Source organism: Sparus aurata, chromosome 8 (genome assembly GCF_900880675.1).
Source record: "Sparus aurata chromosome 8, fSpaAur1.1, whole genome shotgun sequence".
NCBI classification, from domain to species: Eukaryota; Metazoa; Chordata; class Actinopteri; order Spariformes; family Sparidae; genus Sparus; species Sparus aurata.
The window spans coordinates 10,348,565-10,371,408 of NC_044194.1; the positions used below are offsets into that span (position 1 = coordinate 10,348,565).

The 22,844-nt window shown below is 42.3% G+C and overlaps 2 protein-coding genes across 9 annotated transcripts in view; both read left to right on the forward strand.

The window, feature by feature from the left end:
* Window positions 1–11,880, forward strand: part of mef2aa (myocyte enhancer factor 2aa) — a 73,864-nt gene extending 61,984 nt beyond the window's left edge. For 4 of the 6 annotated variants that reach the window (XM_030425277.1, XM_030425279.1, XM_030425276.1 and 1 more), the window contains exons 6-10: window positions 3,553–3,737; window positions 5,843–5,866; window positions 7,344–7,473; window positions 7,642–7,765; window positions 7,992–11,880. In XM_030425277.1, the coding sequence (XP_030281137.1) occupies window positions 3,553–3,737; window positions 5,843–5,866; window positions 7,344–7,473; window positions 7,642–7,765; window positions 7,992–8,328 (800 nt within the window). In that variant the 3' untranslated portion in view covers window positions 8,329–11,880. The remainder of the gene's footprint in view (window positions 1–3,552; window positions 3,738–5,842; window positions 5,867–7,343; window positions 7,474–7,641; window positions 7,766–7,991) is intronic. The other 2 variants (XM_030425281.1, XM_030425280.1) reach the window with 1 other exon arrangement.
* An 885-nt stretch (window positions 11,881–12,765) lies between these two features.
* The window catches only part of mctp2a (multiple C2 domains, transmembrane 2a), a 35,625-nt gene continuing 25,546 nt past the window's right edge, over window positions 12,766–22,844 (forward strand). For 2 of the 3 annotated variants that reach the window (XM_030424609.1, XM_030424610.1), the window contains exons 1-8: window positions 12,766–12,810; window positions 15,755–16,753; window positions 18,346–18,405; window positions 18,498–18,606; window positions 21,090–21,232; window positions 21,339–21,415; window positions 21,521–21,635; window positions 21,731–21,754. In XM_030424609.1, coding sequence (XP_030280469.1) covers window positions 12,790–12,810; window positions 15,755–16,753; window positions 18,346–18,405; window positions 18,498–18,606; window positions 21,090–21,232; window positions 21,339–21,415; window positions 21,521–21,635; window positions 21,731–21,754 — 1,548 coding nt within the window. In that variant the 5' untranslated portion in view covers window positions 12,766–12,789. Of the gene's footprint in view, window positions 12,811–14,316; window positions 14,629–15,754; window positions 16,754–18,345; window positions 18,406–18,497; window positions 18,607–21,089; window positions 21,233–21,338; window positions 21,416–21,520; window positions 21,636–21,730; window positions 21,755–22,844 lie in introns of those variants that run through there. The other variant, XM_030424611.1, reaches the window with a different exon arrangement.

Consider the following 22,844-nt stretch of genomic DNA (forward strand, 5'->3'; position numbering starts at 1 on the left):
TAAATAAATAAAACGTATTCAGAGGTGAGGAGGATGATGATGATGACACCCGTGCTGCACAGATAAAACTAGAATGTGAAAAGGGTGAACGGAAAGAACTTATGATTTACCTGGTTTCCATCTGCCTCTAGTTTCAACAAATCACTGTCTGCACATCCTGCCTGGACTCGGTTTTTATGAGACACAACAATAGGAGTGAGCATGGCATCTATTATTAGAGAACTGTTTTCGGAAGGTCTTGATTCTCATCTTTCTTCTCATTCATCAAGACATTTTGCCTGAGCCTGACGCACGTGGGCTGCTGGGCACAATAAGTCACTGTGTTTTCTTTCCCTGAACTTAAAATGAAAAACTGAATATTTCAGCTGTAAACACAAGGCCCTTATGTAATGCCCCTTCCCAGACCGTGTTAATAATTCAGGACAATGAACTGAAACCAAACAGCTTTTCAACATGCGAAGGTTTCAGCCAGAGAGGATTTATTGGCACAACCAATTCGAGAAGTCTGAATATGGAATGAGGGCAGACACCAGAAGAGTCCACTGAAGTGTCTGGGCCCTTTACTCGAGGCTGATACCTTGGCTCAAAATGAACTTTGTGGTCTAAATATTTCCTCAGACATGTGTTCCCTTGTTGGCAATTATTTGAAAGAAGTGTGGGATTTTCTCATCATCAGACTTCTGAAGTCATAATCAGAGGCGCGTTTTCAAAGATATGCAAGTCAGGTGGGTTAATCCAAGTCTAAATTAGCACGGACTGTCTGTCTTTTTGCCCTGTGATGCACTGGCAATGTGTCTCAGTGTGTCATCACCGTTATCAGGTCGGCATATGTTGGTATAACAGTGGGCAGAGAAAATGACGGAAATTTTAATAGATACAGCGTGACGACAGTCCTGTTTATAATGCAAAGTGAGCACCATTTATGTTTTGACATTACAACAGCAACAGCTGTACACACAGTGAAATTCAGTGGATTATTGATGAGCATGAGCATTAGATGTTCTGTGGGGTTCACAGGAGCTATAGAGGTATATCTCGTCTATGAGAACAATTTTAAGATTGTGAGTTATTCTTGACGCTGTTAACAGTTTAATTTTGATTAAAAAAACAACACAGCAGAGATGAGGAGAAAATGTCAGACTTATAGCATTTCTTTGTTGTCATTGCACAATTTATTAAATTTAGCATAAAAATATACCTCACTTCACAGTTTACACAAATATATATGTAAACGTTAATTTATCTGTCTAGATACAACACAGGGTTGCATTATGAAATGAAAGTTTGTTCCTTAAAGCAACATTATGTTGAAATTATGTGCGATCTGGCGCCCCCCACAGTTTCGGAGGGCATCACCACTGTCGCAAATACAAATCCCAGGTCTGTAACAATTAATGTAGGTGCTTACTACAAACAACTCATAACATCATAACATTGTAATGTGTTGCAAACTTGTATGTTGAAGTAAACATGCGTGTAACGCTGTGATCCGACCCTCTCACTGAACTTACAAGACACTGTACCATCAAAAATGATTTTGAAGCTGTAGTTTTAAGGTGAAAAAGTTTAATAATGTTGCTTTAAATCCTTCACAAATAGATAATTCATACAGTTATTTTGTTATAATTGATAGTTTTTTATGGATTTGTATATGTGCTACAGGACCAACCTAGCAAACGTACTTCATCATAGCAGAAAAAGTCTACCAGCAGTAACAGCTGCATTACATTGAGGTTTAGCAGTTGTAGGCTATTTTGCACGCTAGCTTACTGATGTGTGAGATACACATCTCAATGCAGCCATCTTTGATGTTGTTAGTTAACACCTGTGCGCCCCCCCCCCGCCAACAAGTCAAAATGGCTGATGAGAAGGCCGTCATGTTGTGATCTCCCCTGTCTTGTTTTCTTCGACAACAGCTTTCACAGCTCAGCGATTGTAATCAGAAAAGCTCCTCACGTGCCGTTTTGCCCGCCGTTCTCTCGCATGAAAACTCTATTTGCACTAACGTCTCATTCCCAACTCAATGAAATCTTCGCTGCTTTTAATCAGATCTATTTTTAGGCCTCTTGGACATTTACTCTGCTAATTCTGTAAACACAGTTTTTTACTCGCAGCAGCCAAGTCTCGAATGATCAAAGCCAGAGCTGATGCCGATCTGCGCCTGTATATACTGTTGATTCAGCTGCGTGATACTATTGTCGGCATCATAACTGTTTATTTGACCGTGAATTGTTGCTGTCCTTATCTGTAGTCGGAGGGGGCTATTGTTCCATTATGTTCCTACGCAAGAGCCCACTCATTGTGCGCACACTTTGTGCTTCACTGGGATACAACTGAACACAATGGAGAAGTCAGCAACTTGTTGAAGTGTTACTGATCTGTTGATGCAGTGCGAGATACAATTCATTCCGTCTTCCCGTTGTTTTCTCGGGATTTCAGCATGTATATATTGTAATGGTATATATTTTTTTTTCACTTAGGCTCACATGAAGTAAGTTCAATTTAAAATGCGAGCGCACTTGGAAATATTGCTTTTGTCTGGTTATTCTTTTCATAGCAGTTCATGGCTTCGTTTTTATTAAAGGGGATTTGTGTGGAATCTGCAGAATCCCACTGCAGTCCTTGATCAGATGAGTCATACCGCATCTTGAAATTGAAAATAAGCGCTGTACAACTGTACTGGTCGACAAAACCATGAAGAATACATCTTTTTTCTATATTTTTTAAAAATGCATAATATTGGGTGAAGACGGCACGGCACGGTCATTTCTGACTTCGTAGTTTTACTTCAGAATGTATTTTTAGGGCACTTAACATGTTGCAGTCTGTTATGCAATAAGATACAGTATCTTAAAGCTGTGGTATGAATCTATGCACTCTTGCACACTGTTACTGTAAGTCTTTTAACACCCCTTTGTGGTTCTCTGGAAAGTATTTATCTTGTTAAATGTGTCCACACCCACTGATAATAATCACCCCTTGCATGGGATAGTTGTCCAGCAACTCAGTGAGTGAGTGGGGGTGAGGAGGATGGGAGTTCCTGTAATAACTCGGTGGTAGCTCATACTCACTTATCGAGAAAGAGGAAATGACTAATGACCGGGCACATCAAGGTGTGAATGTTGAGGGGAGAGTCTAACACGTTGCTGTTGTTTGTGGGCACAGTGTTAAAAACAAAACAAACAAAAAAAAACATCTTTTATTGTTTTTTATTCAACTGTAATGGCTTCAGCTATTCCTTTTAAGCGGTCACAGTACATTTGCCAGTGAACTGCTCCTCATCCCGAGCTGCGAAAAGAATTGACTTTGATCTAATCATTCACGATAAAAATAAAAGGCTCATCAATTTTGAAATGGACATTTTATTTTTGTAAATGCGCAGGATAATTATCCCAGTCTATTAAAACTTCCCAGAGGGTTGGAAACACTTAACGCTGCGTGCGGCGGCGGGAAAACAACGCTGCGCGAGAGGTTCGCTTGATGACTGCGAGTGTTGTCGGTCACAGTCCGTGGTTTGATGATGTGTTTTCTTGTCGCTGTGTGCCTCTGCAGGGAACGGTTTCGTTAACCCAAGGGGCTCTCCGGGCGTCCTCAGCACACCCAGCGGCAATGGCCTGGGTAAAGTCATGCCCACCAAGTCTCCACCACCCCCTGGAGGGAACATGGGAATGGGAAGCCGCAAGCCAGACCTGAGGGTTGTTATCCCTCCATCTAGCAAAGGGATGATGCCCCCGCTGGTGAGTACGGAGCACACCACTGCACACAAGCATCAGCAGCTGAAGTGTCTCCGCTGCAGGGCACGCCAGACCTTTGTTCGGTGTTTTAATCTAGACTTTCATTGCAGAAAGTGCTGTTTGTCACATTTTTTTTTTTTTATATTATCACACCGATGTAGCGTGTCATGCTAGTGAGGTCGTCACCTCACCAAAGACTATCTGCCAAGTGGGACTTGGGCACAGCCGAGCGGCGTTAAAAAACGAGCCAAGAATCTGCAGTCCAGGTGTCATAACTCTCACTCAGTTATTCCAATTTAAATCAGAGGCATTCTCTAATTACAATGATGAAGATGCAGCCGCTTTTTTTCGACCACAGTGAACACCTGAGGCTGAACTGCACTCCGCCTGGTCATAAATCAACATTCTGGAAAAATTCGGGGATTTTGAGACGACCGGCCAGCCAGTTTCCAACTTTGCGTGCTGCCGGTGTTGTCAGCAACAGGAGCCACTCCAGGAAAATGATTGTGTTTGGTAAATAAACCTCGGGTTACTGTGGGTGCTCCTCCTTTTCTCTGAGCCGCAACTTAGCCCGAAGCTCAGCGTTAAACAACTGTGTGTTACCATGTTGGCATGTGGAATCAGCAGAGCGGGTCGGGCCGTGTTGTAAGAGGTCTGAAACAGGTTAGGCAGCGGCTGGAGGACGATTCTGCTCCGTCTGAGCCAACGGAGCGTTTTCGATGGAGGCTGTGGAGGGTGCTGGCTGTGGCAGGTCTGCAGACAGCCTGTCATTAGGCCATAATGGTATTAAATTAATCACATCTCAGTGTGACAGAGTGTAGATGAAGACTTAATCAGGGGCCCAGGGTGTGAGCCAGATAATATCTTGTCGCCCTTGTCGTGTCTTCCTGCCGCTATTGATTGAGTGTGGGTATTAAGACAGGCCCGGCCCGGTCACAGTATGTCCCACAGCACAGAAAAGATGGAAGATCGGGGCTTCTGGTTCCTCTTTCAGCACAGGGAGGATTTGAAATACATAATGCCATAAGGTCAGCGGAGAAAAGTCAAATGTAATTTCCGATGATGACGAGATGATTGCAACGTTCCAAGTCAGAATCAGACGAGTGTTGGTCAACATCCAGAAGGCTTCTGCTGCCTTAATGGACTCTGTTCTTTAACTTCACTGACGTTTGTCCAGGATTTGACGCTACTTCTTCCCCCTCATTTACAAGATGTCTACTTCATAGCCTTTCAAACTACATTGTTGGTAGAACATGGCCAAAAGTCATACTTGGACGAAAGATATGGTGTTAAAATGTTACAGTGCACATGAAAGTCACCCATACGAATAGTAGATGAGAACATTTCTTAAAGTATCTGATATTAAAGGTGCAATATGTAGATTTAATCAGCAGAGAAAGATCTTAATGGATTTCTTCTCAGGACTAGATAAACTTAATAAACAAACTGTCTGTACAGGACAAGCTTGTTTATTAATTCACGGAAATATTTCAAAGTATTCATGAGCATAAGTATTCATGTGTTTGTGCGATTATGTTATATCACTTTTGTGAGTTCAAAACTGCATAGTGCACCTTTAAATGAACTTAAGCGTCAAAAGTACAAGTTAAATAAAAAATACACATGTATGTACATGTATGTACTGTGTATACTGTGCACTGTGGGTTGACATATAATCGGTTTGGCCGGAATATTCAGCATTTTTCTGATTATCAGAATCAGTATTATTTCAAATCAAAGTAACTCGTCACTAAAGTTACCAAATAAATGTTGAGGAGTAAAAGTCCAATATTAAAAAAGTAAAATATGCTACAAGTGCCTCAAAACTGTACATAAGAATAGTACTTGAGTAGATGTACTTCTATCACTGCACACACTTTAACTGACAATAAAGACATATTACCCAGATGCCTGTGCTTTGGACCGCGTAGTCCATGAGCAGAAAAACAGGCTGTAGATATAAAATGAGTGTGCCCGCAGAAGTCTTCCACACTTCTGTCGTCTTTATTGTTCCTTTTGCTGGCCCTTTTTTTTCCAGAGCGATTTACAGTCACTCCGCTTCTTAACTCTGTAACTCTGCCTCTCTTCTTCTCTTCTGTTGAGGGCAGTCGGAGGAGGAGGAAATGGATTTGGTGAGTTCTGACAAAATGCCTGGGCAAATGGCTGAGATGTGCTTCCGGTAATCACACATGCTAGAGTAAAGACAGTGCTCAGACCGGAGATTGGCTCTCAGAACTGCCAGCAACAATAAATGAAAAAAAAAAATGTTTTGTCACTGCATGTTTTTGGGTTTGGCCTGTGAAAATTGCCTCAGCCTGTTAAATTGGCTCCTCCATGTCCAACACGTCAATGTTAGTCACACACCACCAGGAATGACAGAGATGAAACGGTGGAAGATGAGCTCAAATTAATGTTATTTGTTCAACCATCACTGGTCGAGGAATGACAAAAGTGGTTGATTGGGCAAAAAACATAAATAATTGATATTTTTTCAAAGGGAAGGGAAGATGACATCACCTCAGATGACATCATTCTGTGAGATACTTGGGTTCGGTGAAGTCATCTGGCTGCAGAGTGTTGGAACAATACAAGGAAGCCATCAACTAGATCATGATGCAATGCCGCTTACGGAACGTAACCGCTGGCAGCTGTTTGTTACATTATATTCTGGTGATTGGTTTTCGTATTGTTCTAAAAACCGCGTCTGCATTCGATTAGCGTAGTCGGGAGAGTGTGTGCGCTCGGAGCTCACGCCGCAGTTCGCTTGCATGACCACGCCGTGCTGTGTAGGTGTGTTTGTGTGGACTGCACTAAAAAAAACAACAAAAAAACCACTGGAGCTTTCCTGTACGTCACTCTGGGAATTAAAAATGTGTCACTTGTATTATCCCTTTGCACCCTCGCCATTATAAGGTTGTTTATTTGATTATAAAACTAATCACCGCATTCACTTTGGTTTGTTGCACGCTGGGTGTGTAGGCAGCGGGGGCCTTGCCGTTCCTCACCTGCACCGTCACTGTGCCTGTGTTCCCCTTTTTTTTTTCGTGTCTAACAAAAGTAAAAATCACGAAACACTTCATAGTAAATCTGATTAATAATTTGCCTCTGCCTGAAGCTGCATGTCGGTTCTCCTGATTTCTGCACTGACTAAAACTGTCAGTCGTCCACTTAAAAATGGTGGTGGAAGTGAATTATTCACTGTGATTACTGAAAACGCATAGTAACCATGTCTAACGTGGGGTGAAGTCCCAATACATTTAGTAAACTATATCTGGACTGACATCCGAAAATCCATCACTAATTGAATGCTGTTTTCTGTATTTTCCCATTACATTTATTTGTCAAAAGATACAGTCAGTAGTGAGGACAAGAGAGCCGAATATTGGCTGCCATGAAGCGACACTACCACCTGGTGGCAGCTCTCTTTATTACATCTACATTCCTGATAACGAAAGCATGTACAGTAAATGGCAACTTAGAAATATTCAAGACATTTAGGGATCTAAAAAAAATTGAATATGATAAATTATAGCAAATACACTCATGTATAAGGATTAGTGGTTTATTTGGGGCTCATCCGTTTTCTGTGTCGTTTTGTGTGTCTTGCAGAACACTCAGAGGATAAGCAGCTCCCAGTCCACCCAGCCGCTGGCCACTCCTGTAGTGTCTGTCACCACCCCCAGCTTACCCCCACAGGGCCTGGTCTACTCAGGCATGCCCACCTCCTACAACCCTGCTGGTGAGTCTGGCCTCGCTCTCCCCTCGGACCCGGGGAAAACAAGCGCCTGAGCCGTGACTGTTTGTACTACACGCTGTCGGTTCCTGCTCTTTTCTCAGTGGCACACGGTGTTGTAGCTGAAATGTGAGCGAGTTTCTCACCGTGTGTGGCTTGCTTTTGTTTTCACAGAGTTCTCCCTGAGCAGTGCAGAGATCTCTTCCCTACAGGGCTTCAGCTCTCCCGGGCTCGCACTGGGCTCCATGTCGGCATGGCAACAGCATCAACTAGGCCAGGCAGCTCTTAATTCTTTGGTGTGAGTAACACACTTCCAAACAAAGGCACACTCTCCAGACGCCCTCGCATAAAAGCAACACCCACTGTGCTCTGCGATATCATGCTGAATCACACATCTACATATTCCCGTTTTCTTTCTTCTTCTTTTTTTTTTTCACATTGTTGCACCTCACATTTGTCGTCTCATTTTTTTTTTTTGTTTTTAAGACTGAACACAAAAAATGTCATGCTTATCTTCCCCGCAGTGGTGGAGGTCACCTACCTCAGGGCTCCAACCTCTCAATCAACACCAGCCAGAGCATAAACATCAAGTCGGAGCCCAATTCGCCGCCGCGGGAGCGTGTTACCCCCTCCGGCTTCGCCCATCAGCAGCTGCAGCAAGGGTCCAGCCGACAGGAAGTCCTGGGACGTTCACCTGCCGACAGCCTCAGCTCCTCCTGTAGCTCGTATGATGGCAGCGACCGTGAGGACCACCGGCCAGACTTCCACTCCCCGCTGGGACTGGGCAGACCCCCCGCCGGCTCTGAGGAGAGGGAGAGCCCCTCAGTCAAGCGCTTGCGCATGGACACATGGGTGACATAAAGAGCCCGCGTCAGGCCTCCAGTCACCAGCCAGTCAGAGAGAGCGGGAGGGGTTAGACATGGAGATAACAGAAAGAGCAAGGGTCCTTAGAGCTATCATTATGATACTATTATTCAACTCCATTTCAATTTGTAAGACTGAGCGGAAGACGTGTTTAAGGCGCGTCAGGACATATCTAAAAGTAAAATTCTCAAACTGATACAGTAAGATTTCGGGGAAAAAAAACAAAATCTCGGTTAGCTGGACTGAATTAAGTGCACAAGCAGATGGTATCAGGTACTCGGTGCAATTCAGATGACGTTTGCAGAAGAGAGAAATTGTTAAAGAGTAGGCGGTAGGTTATTGTAGTCACTGGTCTAGTCAGACACTTACATGTAGTTGCTGTATTGCTGTCGTGCTCGCAAAGTTGCAAACAATCAGAGGAAGTCGTGTCGCTTTTTCCGGCTGAGGACCCTTACATACGACGTTTTCACCGCAAGAACGATCTTTTTTTAAAAGAAAAAAAAAATCATGCTGTAACCACACAAGACCTTTATCTCGAGTGGCCTCTTCTAATTTAATCGATCCAGGCCATCAGGAGACACACGGAGTCAATTGGTAGGAGTTTTTTGATCACACAGTAACTTACTGCAGCAGCTGAGACTACTTTAGCGAACACATGAAACAATACTGTCGGAGCTAAAAGAAACACGAAATAGCAACAGAATTTATCGCAATAATGACATACTATTCATTTTATAATTTAAAAAAAGAGTAGGATATATAAATGTGCAATTAAGATAATGCGAACCTGTCCAGTTGAACTGGTGAGAAAAATCAAACGTGTTCACATTTGTGCAACAGTTCATCAGTAATATAAGCCAAAGCTGTTCTTTTGTGTTGTTTTGTACAGTTGCTACGGTTTCCTAACAACTCACTCAAAGGCGCCATCTCTTTCGGTCATAGTTTTATTTTTTATCGTGCTGTATTGGTCATGTAAAAGCAGATCTTGAATCGATATCTAAAGCCATGAACATTTTGCCGTTCTGTTTGTATAATTGAAAAAAAAAGAAAAAAAAAATTTGAGCCAAACGTTTTCTTTTCTTTTTTTCTGTTGTGTAAATAACGACTTTAATATATATCGCCGGGGGTGTGAGTACATGCTGAATGTACTGTACGACCACCGTTTTCGAGGAAAAGTATATTTTTGTGGATTACAGCCAAGTTTACAAGAGTAGACCCTTAAAAAAAAAAGTAGATCATTCACTGGTCGATATTTGCTATTTTGTTCCTTTCACTGTAATCTCTTCTAAATTGAACATAACCTCCCGTGTGTTTTTAGTTCCAGGTGGTCAACTTGTTTTGTTTTTTTCCCTCTCTTTATTAGTGGTCACTGTTTGTCCTGAAGACATTGTAACAACAATGCTGTGAGGTTGAAGTTTCCACTAATATCACACAAATTGTGAAGGATGACCACAAGGCTAGGGGAAATGGGTTTTTTTCTTTTCTGCCCTCCTATTGTTAGCTTGTGTTAGTTGTATACCAGCAGCTGCTGAATACACTGCCAACATTCAGAACCCAAGGTCCCAGCCCCACACAGAAAAAAATAATCCATTGTTACCGCGTGTAGCTCGAATTGAAAGACATGCCATCTCTCAAGCCCTCTCCACTATCCTGTTATTGGTTCGTAGGATTCAAGGAGAAGACAAAAAATGTGGTCGAAAGCGGCTGCTGTCCTTCGAGCGGGACTGATCACGCCTGTTGCCCGTATGTGGTTGTAAATATCGCAGTCTACTTGAAATGTCATGTACAAAAGAAAATACTCATGTGTTTCCTTAATCGGACCCAGAAATTGTATCTTATATCGACGCCCTGTTACTAGTAGGATTGCTCTAGGTGTAGGAACCTTAGGAAAACCCAGAAAAATGGAAAAAAAAAACCTGAAGGCAATGAAGTCACGTATGCGGAGGGAGGCAGAAGGCGAAAAGACAAAAAATAAAAGGGGGGGGGGGGGGCTGTGACTTGTTTTCTTCTCCCATCATCACGGAAGCAAAATAAATTACAGCAGCTAATTCATAGCAACCGCCAACAACGGAAAAATGTAATCGACTTCAATCTCACTGCTGGATTGCACACATTTGTACGAGAAGTTTTGCTGTTACGAGAGAAAAAAGGTATCACTCTGCATTCGCCGCGACATGCCGTAAGCTGCGTGCGCCTCTGAGCGGTTCTGTTCTCTTGCCGCCCCCATCGTCAGCTCCATGGTATTTCTCAGTATACATATATATATATATATATATATATACATATATAAAATCTATGCAGCTTCAGCCCCTAATGATGTCACTACAGGTCACACTTGGTCCATGAAGCATGAGGGAAGAAGAGCATCTGAGAGTCGACTGTTAGCCTCTTTATCCTGAAGTGCCACAGCTGGAGGTCGCTGGACTACGAGTCACATAATGATATATTTTATGAAATGATTAATTTGGATACTCCCCGGGGGCAGTCTCTTCATGTTCATATACATTGGTAGACATACTTTACATAATGTATAGTAATCCATAATGTAATCCAGCCTAACGCAGCTGGGTAAAATAGCAATAATAAATGACTACAACGGGAAAAAAAAAAAAAAAGCAGCCTGCCTTGCCCCGTCTCGGCAGCACCACCTCGTAGTTGAGCACACACTTTAGCACTTGGTAACATATCAGGGAATTTTTGTAGTTTTCTCTATCTACAGTATATGCACAGTTAGGAAATGCCTTATCCCAAAGAAAAAAAAATTATAAAACACTTTTTCTTCTATTTTCTCTCGGTTAAAAAAACACACACACACACACACACACACACACACACTCACACAGACATCACTCAAAGTTGACCAGACCTGCCTCTTTCTCAGAGAAGACTCACACAGCAACAACAGCAACAAAATAATTGAAATGCGCGGTGAATGCACTGTGATACACTTTGTCTCGTTTTTTTTGGTCTTTGTTCCAAATTGTGCACAACTGATGAATGTGAACGGAAAGAGTAAAATCAAGGAAACCTTTGTAGAGGACTTTCTTCACTTTGCTGTGTAAGAGTACACCGCTTTTTGCTTCATGGCTTTTATAAACAGAACTATGTGTTTGGTAAGTGTTTGTAGTTGATAGTTCACTTAACTAAAGAAAAAAAGCTGTTTTCGGTTTGAGCGCTCGGACCGTTTGGCGGCACAAGCTGGACTTTGTTGCCAATAATGAAATTATTTGTTTTCAAAAGTCGAAAGAGGTTTTAAGTTAATCTACATTTTATTTCCCTTGAATGTGTTTATTTTATTTTCATCATACGATAAATATTCAAGTGAACTTTTTATTAAACAATTAAGATACTATGCTAGATATTGTTGTACAAAATTTGTATTCTTCACAAAAGTACAAATATTGGCTTTTAATGTGTAATTTAGGTTATCTCTCTTATTCTGTATAAAATGAAGTAAACGACTCTTACATAGAATTTGTTCTCCTGTGAAGTCCCAAACAGTAGAAACTGTCAACTTTATTAAACACCTCAGTGTATGCTCAATCTCAACTCGATGTCCGCTCATCTTTGAACTCTGACTCGAAAATGCATTTTTATCGACTGCATGCCTCGGCAGGTACACTGTCACTGTCTATCACACATTGGGTTTCACTGACTTTGTGAAAGAAGACTGTCTGGTCTACTCTTCCACTAAGTACATTTACTGAAATACTGCACTCAAGGACAATTTTCAGGCACTTTACTTGAGTATTTCCATTTTATGCATCTTAAACTTCCACATCACTACATTTTGGAGGCAAATATTGTATTTTTTACTAGCTTACTAGTTACTTTGCAGATTGCACGCTGTATCAAAGCCAACATAGGGCATTTTTAAAGTGATTTTATTGGCTATCAGAAAAAAAAAAAAATCATTTTATAGTTAAAAAATGCAGAATTTCTGATGTTATAATTGACGAGGCCAATAAGTGATCCACCACTCTGCAAACAACATGTACATGCATGTTAACACTTACTTTCATTTGTACTTTTGATACCTAAGTAAATTGTATATTAGATGCTTTAATCCTTAAGAAGTATTCAAATGTTAGGGTTAGGGTTCACATCTATAACAATGTGGGATATTTTATGAGCTCATCAAATGTTTTGGAAGCAAAATCAGTTATAAGAAGTCAGACAAAACAAAATGTACTGAGTAACTTTCCACCACTGGTGCCAATAACAGTTTAAAGTTAGCCCAGCTTTTTCTGGTGTTGATTTATTCATCTATTTTAGTTGTCATAAGATCATAAGATTTTGGACAGCACATGATCTGGATAATGTGTGTTTCACAGGTGATTTAGAGATATTTCCTCTATGACAACAGTTTTGAGGACGAGCTCATGTATTTCCACACTCTCGCCAGCAGGAGGCACTGTGATACAATACATTACACAGTTCTGTGGGGCCTGTTGAGACATGTTGGAAGACGAGGTGAAGGTAAGTTGGTGAATCAGGTCAGGGACGTGAAACCCGACATGAAATATCCATAATAATTCAAATTTCATCAACTTCTGAGACGCATATTTCAGAAAATAAAATAGTAAAACATGCTTTGCTATAAAAGCTACGAAATACCATTCAGCGACTCTCTGACTCCTTTTAAAAGGATAATAATTTGACTTTTCACGTACTTTTTCTGGAGTGACTTGTGTTATGAGCATAGTGTGTTAATTTTTAAACAGCGGGGTTTTACATGACGTCACGAAACATTCAGTACTCGTAAAATACGACGCGTTCAAGTTCAAGCTTTAACTTCAACTTTTAATTGAGGCAAAAGTAGCCTGTTTACAGTTGTTTGCCTAAGTGGAATTTTGAATGCTTAAGCTTCGTATACTAAATCATGAATGAACAATTTAAACTGACTTGCGGCGAGGCGAACGAGGTGTTTCAGGTCAGATGTGTATTTGACAGCCTCCATCTTTCATGTTGTTTTTAGTGTGAAGTCTTGCATGTGCATCACTCACTATATCCGTCCCCAAGTGCATGTTCTTGGCTTTTTCCGTCCGTCAGACCAGCTGTGCTGCAAGCTGGAACAGGTCCAGTGTGCATGTGTAGAGTAACCAAGCAGGGTTTTGGGGCTGTTTGAGTTGTGTGAGAAGAAGGGCGACAGGCCACCTGCCATAGGGGCTTGCCCTGTTCGGATCCCCCAGCCCTGCCTTTCAACTGGGAGCCAAGTTAGGGTTCTTTCATGTGGGCCTGATCTCCTTAAGACATCAGCAAATATTGAACAAGACTGAGTCCAGACTCAAACACATCTGTTGTCATATAGTCTCCACTGTTTCGGCACAGACAGGGAGAGGGAGTGAACACCAGTGGGTCTGTCGCATTGGCTTGTATGTGTGGACAGAAAGCTATAGTTTATACTTTGCAAACACAAATGCTCACTTTTGACGAGCTTAGGCTAAACCATGTTCCACTGTAAACAAATATGGGGCTGTGTGAGAGAAATGGAGTTTGGTATGACAAGGCAGCCGCCGAGTGCCAGATCCGCAATGAAGATCGGGGATGAGACAAGATGAAGAGATAGCCAACATTTCATATGCCTCAGTCATGTTGTGGAATCCATCAGCAGTATTTTGGGACCGTGTTGGACAGATAAGGAGGACAGTTGTACTGTAGAATTAGGCTAGATTATGGCATTAAGTACGTTTCTCAAACACTTGGACCTATAAGAGAACGCATACTCGAGGAAATGTAAAGCATGCGAGTCTTAAAAGAGACAAATAGCCTCGCAAATGTAAATAGACAGTCGAATATTCAAATAAACAATAAGCAGACTGGCAGGCAGGCAGGCAATAAACAGCCTGTCCAGCCTGCTGTACTGTGAGCCGCTGATTCATCATCGTTTCAGTGATTCAGTGTGCGTTTAATCTCCCTCCACGGCGTCTTTATATGCTCGATACTCAAAGATTTTTTTTTTTCTTTACACGCACACCTAAAGTCACACTGTATGTGGAGTCACCCAGACGACAGCCTGGGTAGGTCCCAACACATTGCTGTGGCATTCTCGAAGTCGTTGAAACTCACCTCGTCGGACTGGTACGACGAGTTTCACCCAGTTCGGCATCTCCACCAATCACTTCTCTTCAAAGCTGTCTTCAAGAATCAGGAAAGTATACTAACTACTTGTTAGTGTTGTGTTCCATCATAGTTAGGATGGTTGAGCTGCCTTTCTGGATATTTACTGCTGCTCTCGGTACAGAGTGACTCTTTGCGTGGCTTTGTCGAGCTGTTCGGTAAACTTTAACCAGACAGGTAGGGTATGATGTTTTCTTTGTATACGTTCTAGTACTTCTGATGTTAAGATATGTCTTATCTTTGGGTTAGCTGATCCGCACGTAGTTTAGCATTGTTTGTGTTTTAAAACAGAAGTCAAGACAGAGGGCTGGGTTTTGACTGTTGGTCGGGCGAAGAGACAACAGTTTTAAAGATGTCACTCTAGATTCCCGGAGATTGTGAGGAGCATATCTGACCATTGTAAAGACTAAATGATGAATCGATTAATCCAAGATTATCCAAGGTCTGTTTTTACCAGCGCACTCGCTCTTTCGCCGAGGCCAGACCTTGTAGACAGAGAGAGTCTTTAAGGTGAAGACAGCCCAGCAGGCAGAGTTTGTTCAAGTGCTGTTTCTGCAGCGCTGCTCAGAGCGAGCTCAGTTGGAGAGCAACCAGTAAAGCTCCTGCAGCCAGAACATCTCCGATATCAGATACGAGATAGTCGTTGCAGTCACAATGATGACAAAGTCTTTCAAGCAGTGGTTTTCAAACTTTTTTCAGGTCGAGGGCCCCTGAACAGAAGTCCACAAGTCCCCAGTATGAAAATAATTTTTGCTTTCTTTTGTTTGTTTTATTACAGAGAGTGTATAAAGCACATGACCGAAATGTTCATACATGGTGTTGTTGTGTAACTAATGAATTATAGTTAATTATAGTTAGAATATATTTCCCCCTTTTTGCTGGGCCCCTGGAACCCCTGCAAGAACCCTTGGGAATCCCTGCGCCCTACATTGAAAAGCACATCTTTAAAGTGCATATCTCACCACTGTTTTTTTTTTTTTTTACGTTTTACACCCACTTTCAATGCCATTTCCTGTAAAGACACTATGTAAATTGGAAGATTAAATTGTGCTTCATCAAATATTATTTGGGTCAAAGTGTCCGACTTGAAATCACCAAACACCGAAGCAAAATGTGTTTAGAGGTTTTATGTTTTTTGCTCAAAACTAAGTGTGAGTTTGGACAACCCCTTTTTTGACGTGTTTATGACCATAACCAGTACCTGTAGTGCATTTTACATTTTGTTGTGGTAGTGTGTTGCCTTCACACAGGTAACACGAAGCATCTGGATAATCGCGGTTTTATTTTTATGTATATCTGAAAGGTATCACTCAGGATGGAAGTCAAGAAAAAGAACTTCTTGGAGAACTTGCGTCTCAAAACTAAGTTACCCAACCTAAGGAAGCCACGGAACAAGCCCCTGAGCAAGCAGGGGAGGAGGCTGGCCCATCGGCGCAGTATCTCCGTTCCAGACCTCAGGTTCGTGCCAGGTGAAGCGCACTCCTCGGGTCATGGCTTGGTGTCTGCTGCCTCTGACGCTGTCTTCTTCAACATGTCCTCTGGTCACAGCGATACTGATTCTGTGGCAAGTAGCTCCATCAACGACGGAGCATATTTCACAGACAAAATGACGGATTCCGCCTCGGTAACTGGACTCAGAGTGCCAACAGATTACACACCTGCCGCTTTGAATAGAATGAATGCACCAGCAGAGATGCTTTATGAGAGAACAGGAAATGTGATAAATTCAGGCTTGGAGGACAAAGTGCCTCTAGAAGGCTTGTATGCACAAGTGGATAAAAAAGCCAAGGCTAATATACCGAAATTTACTTTTGACCCTATTCCTGCACCGAGGTCTGTTACCACCAGCTCACCAAGGCCAGACCTTGTAGACGGAGAGAGTCTCCACGGTGAAGACAGCCCGGCAGACAGAGTTCGGTCAAGTGCAGTTTCTGCCGCACTGCTTAGAGCGAGCTCGCTTGGAGAGCAGATGTACCCTAACACAGAAAAGAGGCCCACATCATTTGAGCAGAGAAAGGCAGCCTCCGATAAAGGGACTCCGCCGAGAACCAAAAAAGCTCCTGCAAACAGAACACCTCTGATAATAGATACTCTGGGAACTCCTTTGGAGAGTGCAGACCGTACCTCTCTGGACTCTGCCTGTGGTTCTCCCAGCGAGGAGCAGGTCAACATGCCCTGGACGACAGACTCGGAGGAACTGGACCGAGAACCCACCTCTCCCCTTATGATGAGACAGTTCACCACAGATGACGCTCTGCTACAAGAGGCCCAGTGTGAGGAAACCCTGGAAGACATAGGAGAGGTCAGTATCTGTACAGGTATTTATAACCACGAAGATAGTCAGACGATCCTGTTCTTAATCGTAGTCTGCATGTACTCTAGACTATGATATTTAAAAGTTGCAGATGTCAAATGGTGACTAACTCATCCAGTCCTGTGCTTATAGAGTAATCCATAGAGCCCCTAGTGTTAGATGATGAAACCTAGATGATCTTGAAGGAGTAAAATCAAAGTATGCAAGCTCCAGTGCCACAATTAGGTCGTCCAAAACATGTTGTGTGATTAAATAAAGGAATTAAAAAATAAAAACAAAAGAGCTGTTGCGGATATAAATATAAAGCAACACCACAATAACTGAAAATAACATATATAACATATTCCGTCATTGTAGCTTTGAACTTTCACTTTTGAATACTGCGGGTTGTTTTTTTCACACACTTCAGCTGTTACATTGAGAGTTGTCCACAGCCTCTAATACGGTGAAAAGCATGAAATCCACATTCCTTTTGTAAGCCCAAAGATTAAGTTTTGTGGTTTTATAGACATAGTGCATATTCAATGTACATCGCCATTGTGACAGTGACTATTCAGTCCGCTGGTGCAACATATCAAAAGCATCCCTCAGATGGTTGGTGTTACATGTAAAATGACCACCTGGGACTTGGCTTTACACGGCCCTCGGGTACGTGTGAAACTAAGACTATTGTATCATCTCCTGTCTGGACGCCTGTTAGACGAGGAAACCAGTCGGAAACCTGTGTTACTAGTCAGAAACACAATGACGCTGTGGAAACAAAATGACTGATTAGCATCTGACTCTGCTTTATTGTTGACTCCTTCCACTGTCTGCTAGTAGCATTTACAGACTGCATCCACAGTAGCTGTGTCACTAACAGCATGGGTCACATTTTATTTTGAGGTCCACATTTTTACCATTCACTAGTTCCTCAATAGCATATATATGTAACTAGCACCGCCATGGCTCTGTATTAGTCATTGTAACCAATTTATTGAATGCCTGATTCTGCATGAGGCTATTTTACAACTGCTTGGCTTTTAAGCTGAAGGTTTTCTCTCAATTTACTTCCTAATTATGGATTTTTGATAGAAGGTAAAGAAGTAGCTGTACATTCATTACAATAGTATCACAATAATATCACAATAATATTGATGTATTCCAGGTAATAATATTGATTTAAGAAATATGGTCTGTTCCTAAGCTACATGTCTTAATATTGTCCTAATAATTCTATCAAGTCCATCTAATATGTTCCCCATTCTTAACTGAGGTCCTGCTCATTAGTAATTCACTTGTAGTTTACACTTATTAACACACACAGTCTCTACTGGTGAACTCTAATGGCCTAGTAAGTGTAGAATAGCATCATTAAGTGCTTTATAGTTTCCAATAAAGAGCCAATAGGCCACTTACTAACAATAAAGTGTTACTAAAACATAATCTATAGTCATGGGGAATACTTGAAATGGATAAACATCATAAATATGTGAACCACAGGGTGATACACACACCTAGCTATCTCAGCTTGACTGTACTATATTTTGTTTGCCTTCTGATGTTTCATTCAAATGTCATCACGACTTCTCTCCGTGCAGATGTGCAGTGAACAGGCTGATTTCTTTGACGAAAGTGTGATAGATCCTCTGGATAACTCTGTGAGTACTCGCTGAACATTGCTGTGCCCGCTGAAGTATGCCAAGCATCAGTTATTAGACTGCCTGTAAATGTGAATTGTTCTCCCCTGCAGCTTATAGCGGCCGGGCCCGACTCCCAACTACCCGCCCCGGTCCAGAGATACCTCCTGAACATCAACCTAAAGAAGGGAAGGAACCTGGTCATCAGAGACAAGCGCTCCGGTAGGTCCACAAACCGCAAATCCATAAGTCCTGGACTTTCACAGCCTGAATTGCTCAAACCTTGAGGGGATGATTACTCGCTCTTTATTAGCTTACATCAAACTGATCTCATAACTGTGGGAATTGTTTTGTAACAGACCAGATCAAGAGATACCATATCCGGTTTCATGTACACCCTTAAAGAATGCGGCTCTTTTTTTTTTTTTTGTGCTGGCTTTTCAGGATGAGCCTCCTGATGAATCACTGCACGCACATGTACTGTCATGCGAAGGCATCTTGTTGATCTTCGCTGTGTTTTACGAGCCAATCAGACAGGGGAACATCGGCGTGGGGACATGTGTTGTTGTGTGTAAAGGCAAGATGGGCTATGTTCAACTAATGCTTCTGTTTACTCGTGAGAATGACGTCTCCTGTTGAGCAGTGTATGTACAAAGAAGAAAAAAAAAAAAAAACACGAGAGAAGTATGTGGTCCGACCAGTATGACAAAAGACGGCCTGGGATAGAGCGATGAGCACTTTTACATGATCTCCACACGGGTCCACTGGTACTGGCAGCTTAGTTGGACCCGATTTTTTAAAATTGTTTTCCTGGAGTAATGGTGGTGATTGTTTGCTAAATTTGATTGACAGTCAGACGTTAATAATTCTTCCCTCCTGGCTTTCTCTCCAAACAAAGCCTGCGGCTCATAGATTTTTAAAGAGGAGGCATTGTCATATCTTACCCCGCAAATTACCAAACGTCTTGAATGATTTTGTTAATGTCTGCAGGCTTCATGTTGAAAATCAGTCCGCATTGATTTTCTATAGGAGGACTGTGGTCGTAAAAGCCAAATTTATGAATGTAATCAACCTGTACAGATGAATTTTGATCTGTCATTTTGGTTGCAGTCACTCATTTTCTTGTCCAGGTATAAAATCATGTATTTGAAAGATCATTTTAACACATTTCAGTGAGCTGATTTTCGTAACTGGGTGTCGTAGTTTTTCTTTTTATCTTTTATCATTGACTTTCCATTGTCAATAGTAATTGATTTGTGAGAAAGAGGAAGAGACACAAGTGTGAAGTACTAATTGCCACTCATGTTGACCCGTCCCTGAGGCCCAAGCTCAGCAGAGCTCTTGTTGGAAAAGCAGTGACACCAGGTGGCGGTAAGCGGAACTACAATATATGAGAAAATTCATGTGTGGTCTCATTAAGCGTGTCTGTTACTGGGACTGGCAATTTTTTTGACTTGCATAATTAGTCTTACTTAAAGACAAAATGATAGCAATAGATGCATTTTATAACAGAAAAACTGTGCAATAATGCAATATTTTAAAGATATACTCATCTCCTCCAATTAAAGAGCGTGAACCCTCAGGCTATACTGCTGTTCTGACCAATATTACGCTTTGCTGTAAATCCTATAGCTTTTGGAAGTCACCTTAAATCAAAACGGTGAAAGGACGTCCTTCTTGGAAAGATGCTCGACAATTTCTTTTCCCCTGCCTGGTGGCAGAGGACCCTCTGAGCCCGGTGCCCTGCTCCCTGCTAGTTGAGACCTTACTTTCCCTGACAAGATGGCACCGTGATGATGCAATCCCCACACGCCCCCTGTCTCTCCACTGTTTGCCCAACAATAAACACCGTGCCAAAGGCTCACCAATGGCATACATTGTCATTACATATTCTGAAAGGACCCACGCCACCAGCCCCCACTCCTTAGTTTTTTGTTCTCCCCTTTTTTCCCATTAATTTCCATCGTCACCGTTCTCAGTCATGCCAGAGCTTTTCTCCTTGCTAGCTGCCACATTCTCCTCCTGTCAAGTTGCCTGGAGGTTTCCCTGTCACAGGCTGGCAGGGTGGAGCTGCTGTGGGTCCTGCCTGCCTTTGCGAGATGTTCATTTGGAGTGGGGAGCTGACAGGCCTGACAGCCCATCCCCACAGGGCCTTTGTCATGTGATTCAAGCCTCCCTGCAGGCTCTCTCAAGCACCCCTTTATTCCCCTATACAAATGAAGGCATGGGACTGGCTTTCATTTTTTGGCCAATCTGCATGCAATTGCAGAAACAAAGAAGTCCCATACCCCCACCCCACTCGCAGACAGACTTTCTTAACAGGCTTGGGAGATTAACACTGGTTGCTTCTAGATTTTTGGTTTCTGGTTGCCTCATGCTGGCGAGTGTTTCTACTCTTTCACAATTAAACAGCTACATCCCTCTGTTTTTTGCCATGTGTGGGGTGCACCTCCTCCTCGTATATTTCGGTCTCTCACACAACCAGCATGGGGGAAGGGTGTGTACGTGTGTGTTCTCGTACAGGGGAACATTTTTGAAGTGACAATATGTTCCGCACCGAGTAAACATAGTTAGCATTTAATAATACATGCCCGCCGTAGATCTGCTACGAAACCAGCGTTTACACTCTGAGCTTATGTATTAATTATCGCTGGCGTAGCACAACATGATCTCGCTGATTTGCTCTGTTTTGTGTTTGACCACAGGTACCAGTGATCCTTATGTGAAGTTCAAACTCGAAGGAAAGCAGCTGTACAAAAGCAAAGTGGTTTACAAAAACCTGAATCCGCGGTGGAACGAGTCCTTCTCCCATCCCCTCAGAGACAGAGAGCACACCGTGGAAGTTCGGGTGGGGACCGCTCGTTTGAACAGAGGATGCAGAAGTGGTCTTCTCGTACCAGGGCACTCAGTATCTGTGTACAACCTTCATTACGTTTTCTTTAATGTTGTTGCAGGTCTATGATAAAAATCGCACCTCTGATGATTTCATGGGTTCCAGCACAATTTCCCTGAAAAATCTGGAGCTGTACAAGTGAGGAAAAATAAATTCTTTTGAATCATATTTTAGGGAGTCGATTATCATAAAGCTATCACTAAGTGATCATCACTTTGAATGCCCGTCTCCGTCCCTTCACAGAACTTATGAAATGGAGTTGCGTCTCGACGATCCGAAAAGTAAAGAAGATGACATGGGCGTTATTTTGGTTGACGTCTGCATGATGTTTAGAGATGCCACCATCAAAAGAAGCCCTGTAAGAATATTTCCGATATGAGAAAAGTATTTATTGATCCCCAGTCTGCCCTGAATTGTTTGCACTGATTCGTGTTATTATTTCTTTTCTCACAGCGATGGCCACAGAAGAAGAACAAGGTATGGAATCTGTGCGTCTTTACATTTGCCTTTAAACTTGAATTTGTATCCAGAGTGCCATCAGTATTTCTAAATCACACAGCTGATAGTTACCCTCTTCTGAAGCACTAGGGGGCAGTAGCTCACTGTACTATGGTGCAACAAAGAATGAGGTGTGTGCTCAGGACTCAGGCTTTTGTGTGTAACCTTGGTTTCAGCACAGCCTATTTCTTTTGTGTTTTTTTTTTTTTTAGTTTTTACACCGAACCTTTTTTGCATTGCACATTACATTTTTCAGTGGTATCATTTGCTGTGAAACAAGTACGGCGCCATATTACATTCTGATCAAAAAAAAAAAAAAGCCCAAATAAATAATATTTACTGAATACGTTCTCATGAAAGAGCCCTCAGATGAGTATTATAGAGCGGTGTTTGGGTTTTGTAGTAAACAAAGTTCCATCTCCTTCTCAAGTGGCTTTCAATATATGGCAGCTGTAATTAGATTCAGAGTGAAATAGGAGGGTTCGATGGCGGCACGGCGGCGAGTGGGTTTATATTCACACCTATGTAGTCACTGCATCTGCCACTGTTCAGTCTCTTGATGGTCCAGTAGACAATCTCAATTTGAAATTAGATGACAAAGGAATGGAGCCATTTTCATGCACATTGTAGGTTATCCACTACAGATGGTTAAAGATACTCAAAGGGAGACAGAAATGTGTGATGGGACTCTTCACAATGTTCTGCTGCCTAAATCGCGGTGCTAATTTAACAATGTAACAATGCCATTTTTTTTTTTTCCCATTTCATTTTTGACAAACGTACAATATCTTATTGCATTTAACACCTATCCTGGAAGTGCTGAATACCCAGCTCTTACAGCTCCACTCCCCCTCTCTCAGAACATCGTTTTCTCCCTCTGTGTTACCACCACAGAGACAGGGAATGGCAAGTGCCTGAGTAAAACTCTGCTGTGTGATAGTGTTTCAAACAGGAGGGGGGCGTATGGGAGAAGCGGGAGAGGGGGCGGGAGGGGTGGTGCCGGCGGTGGGGAGGGGGTGCTCTGCTGTTCGAGGCATGTTGCCAGTGTGGGATGCCTAAGATCGGCAAC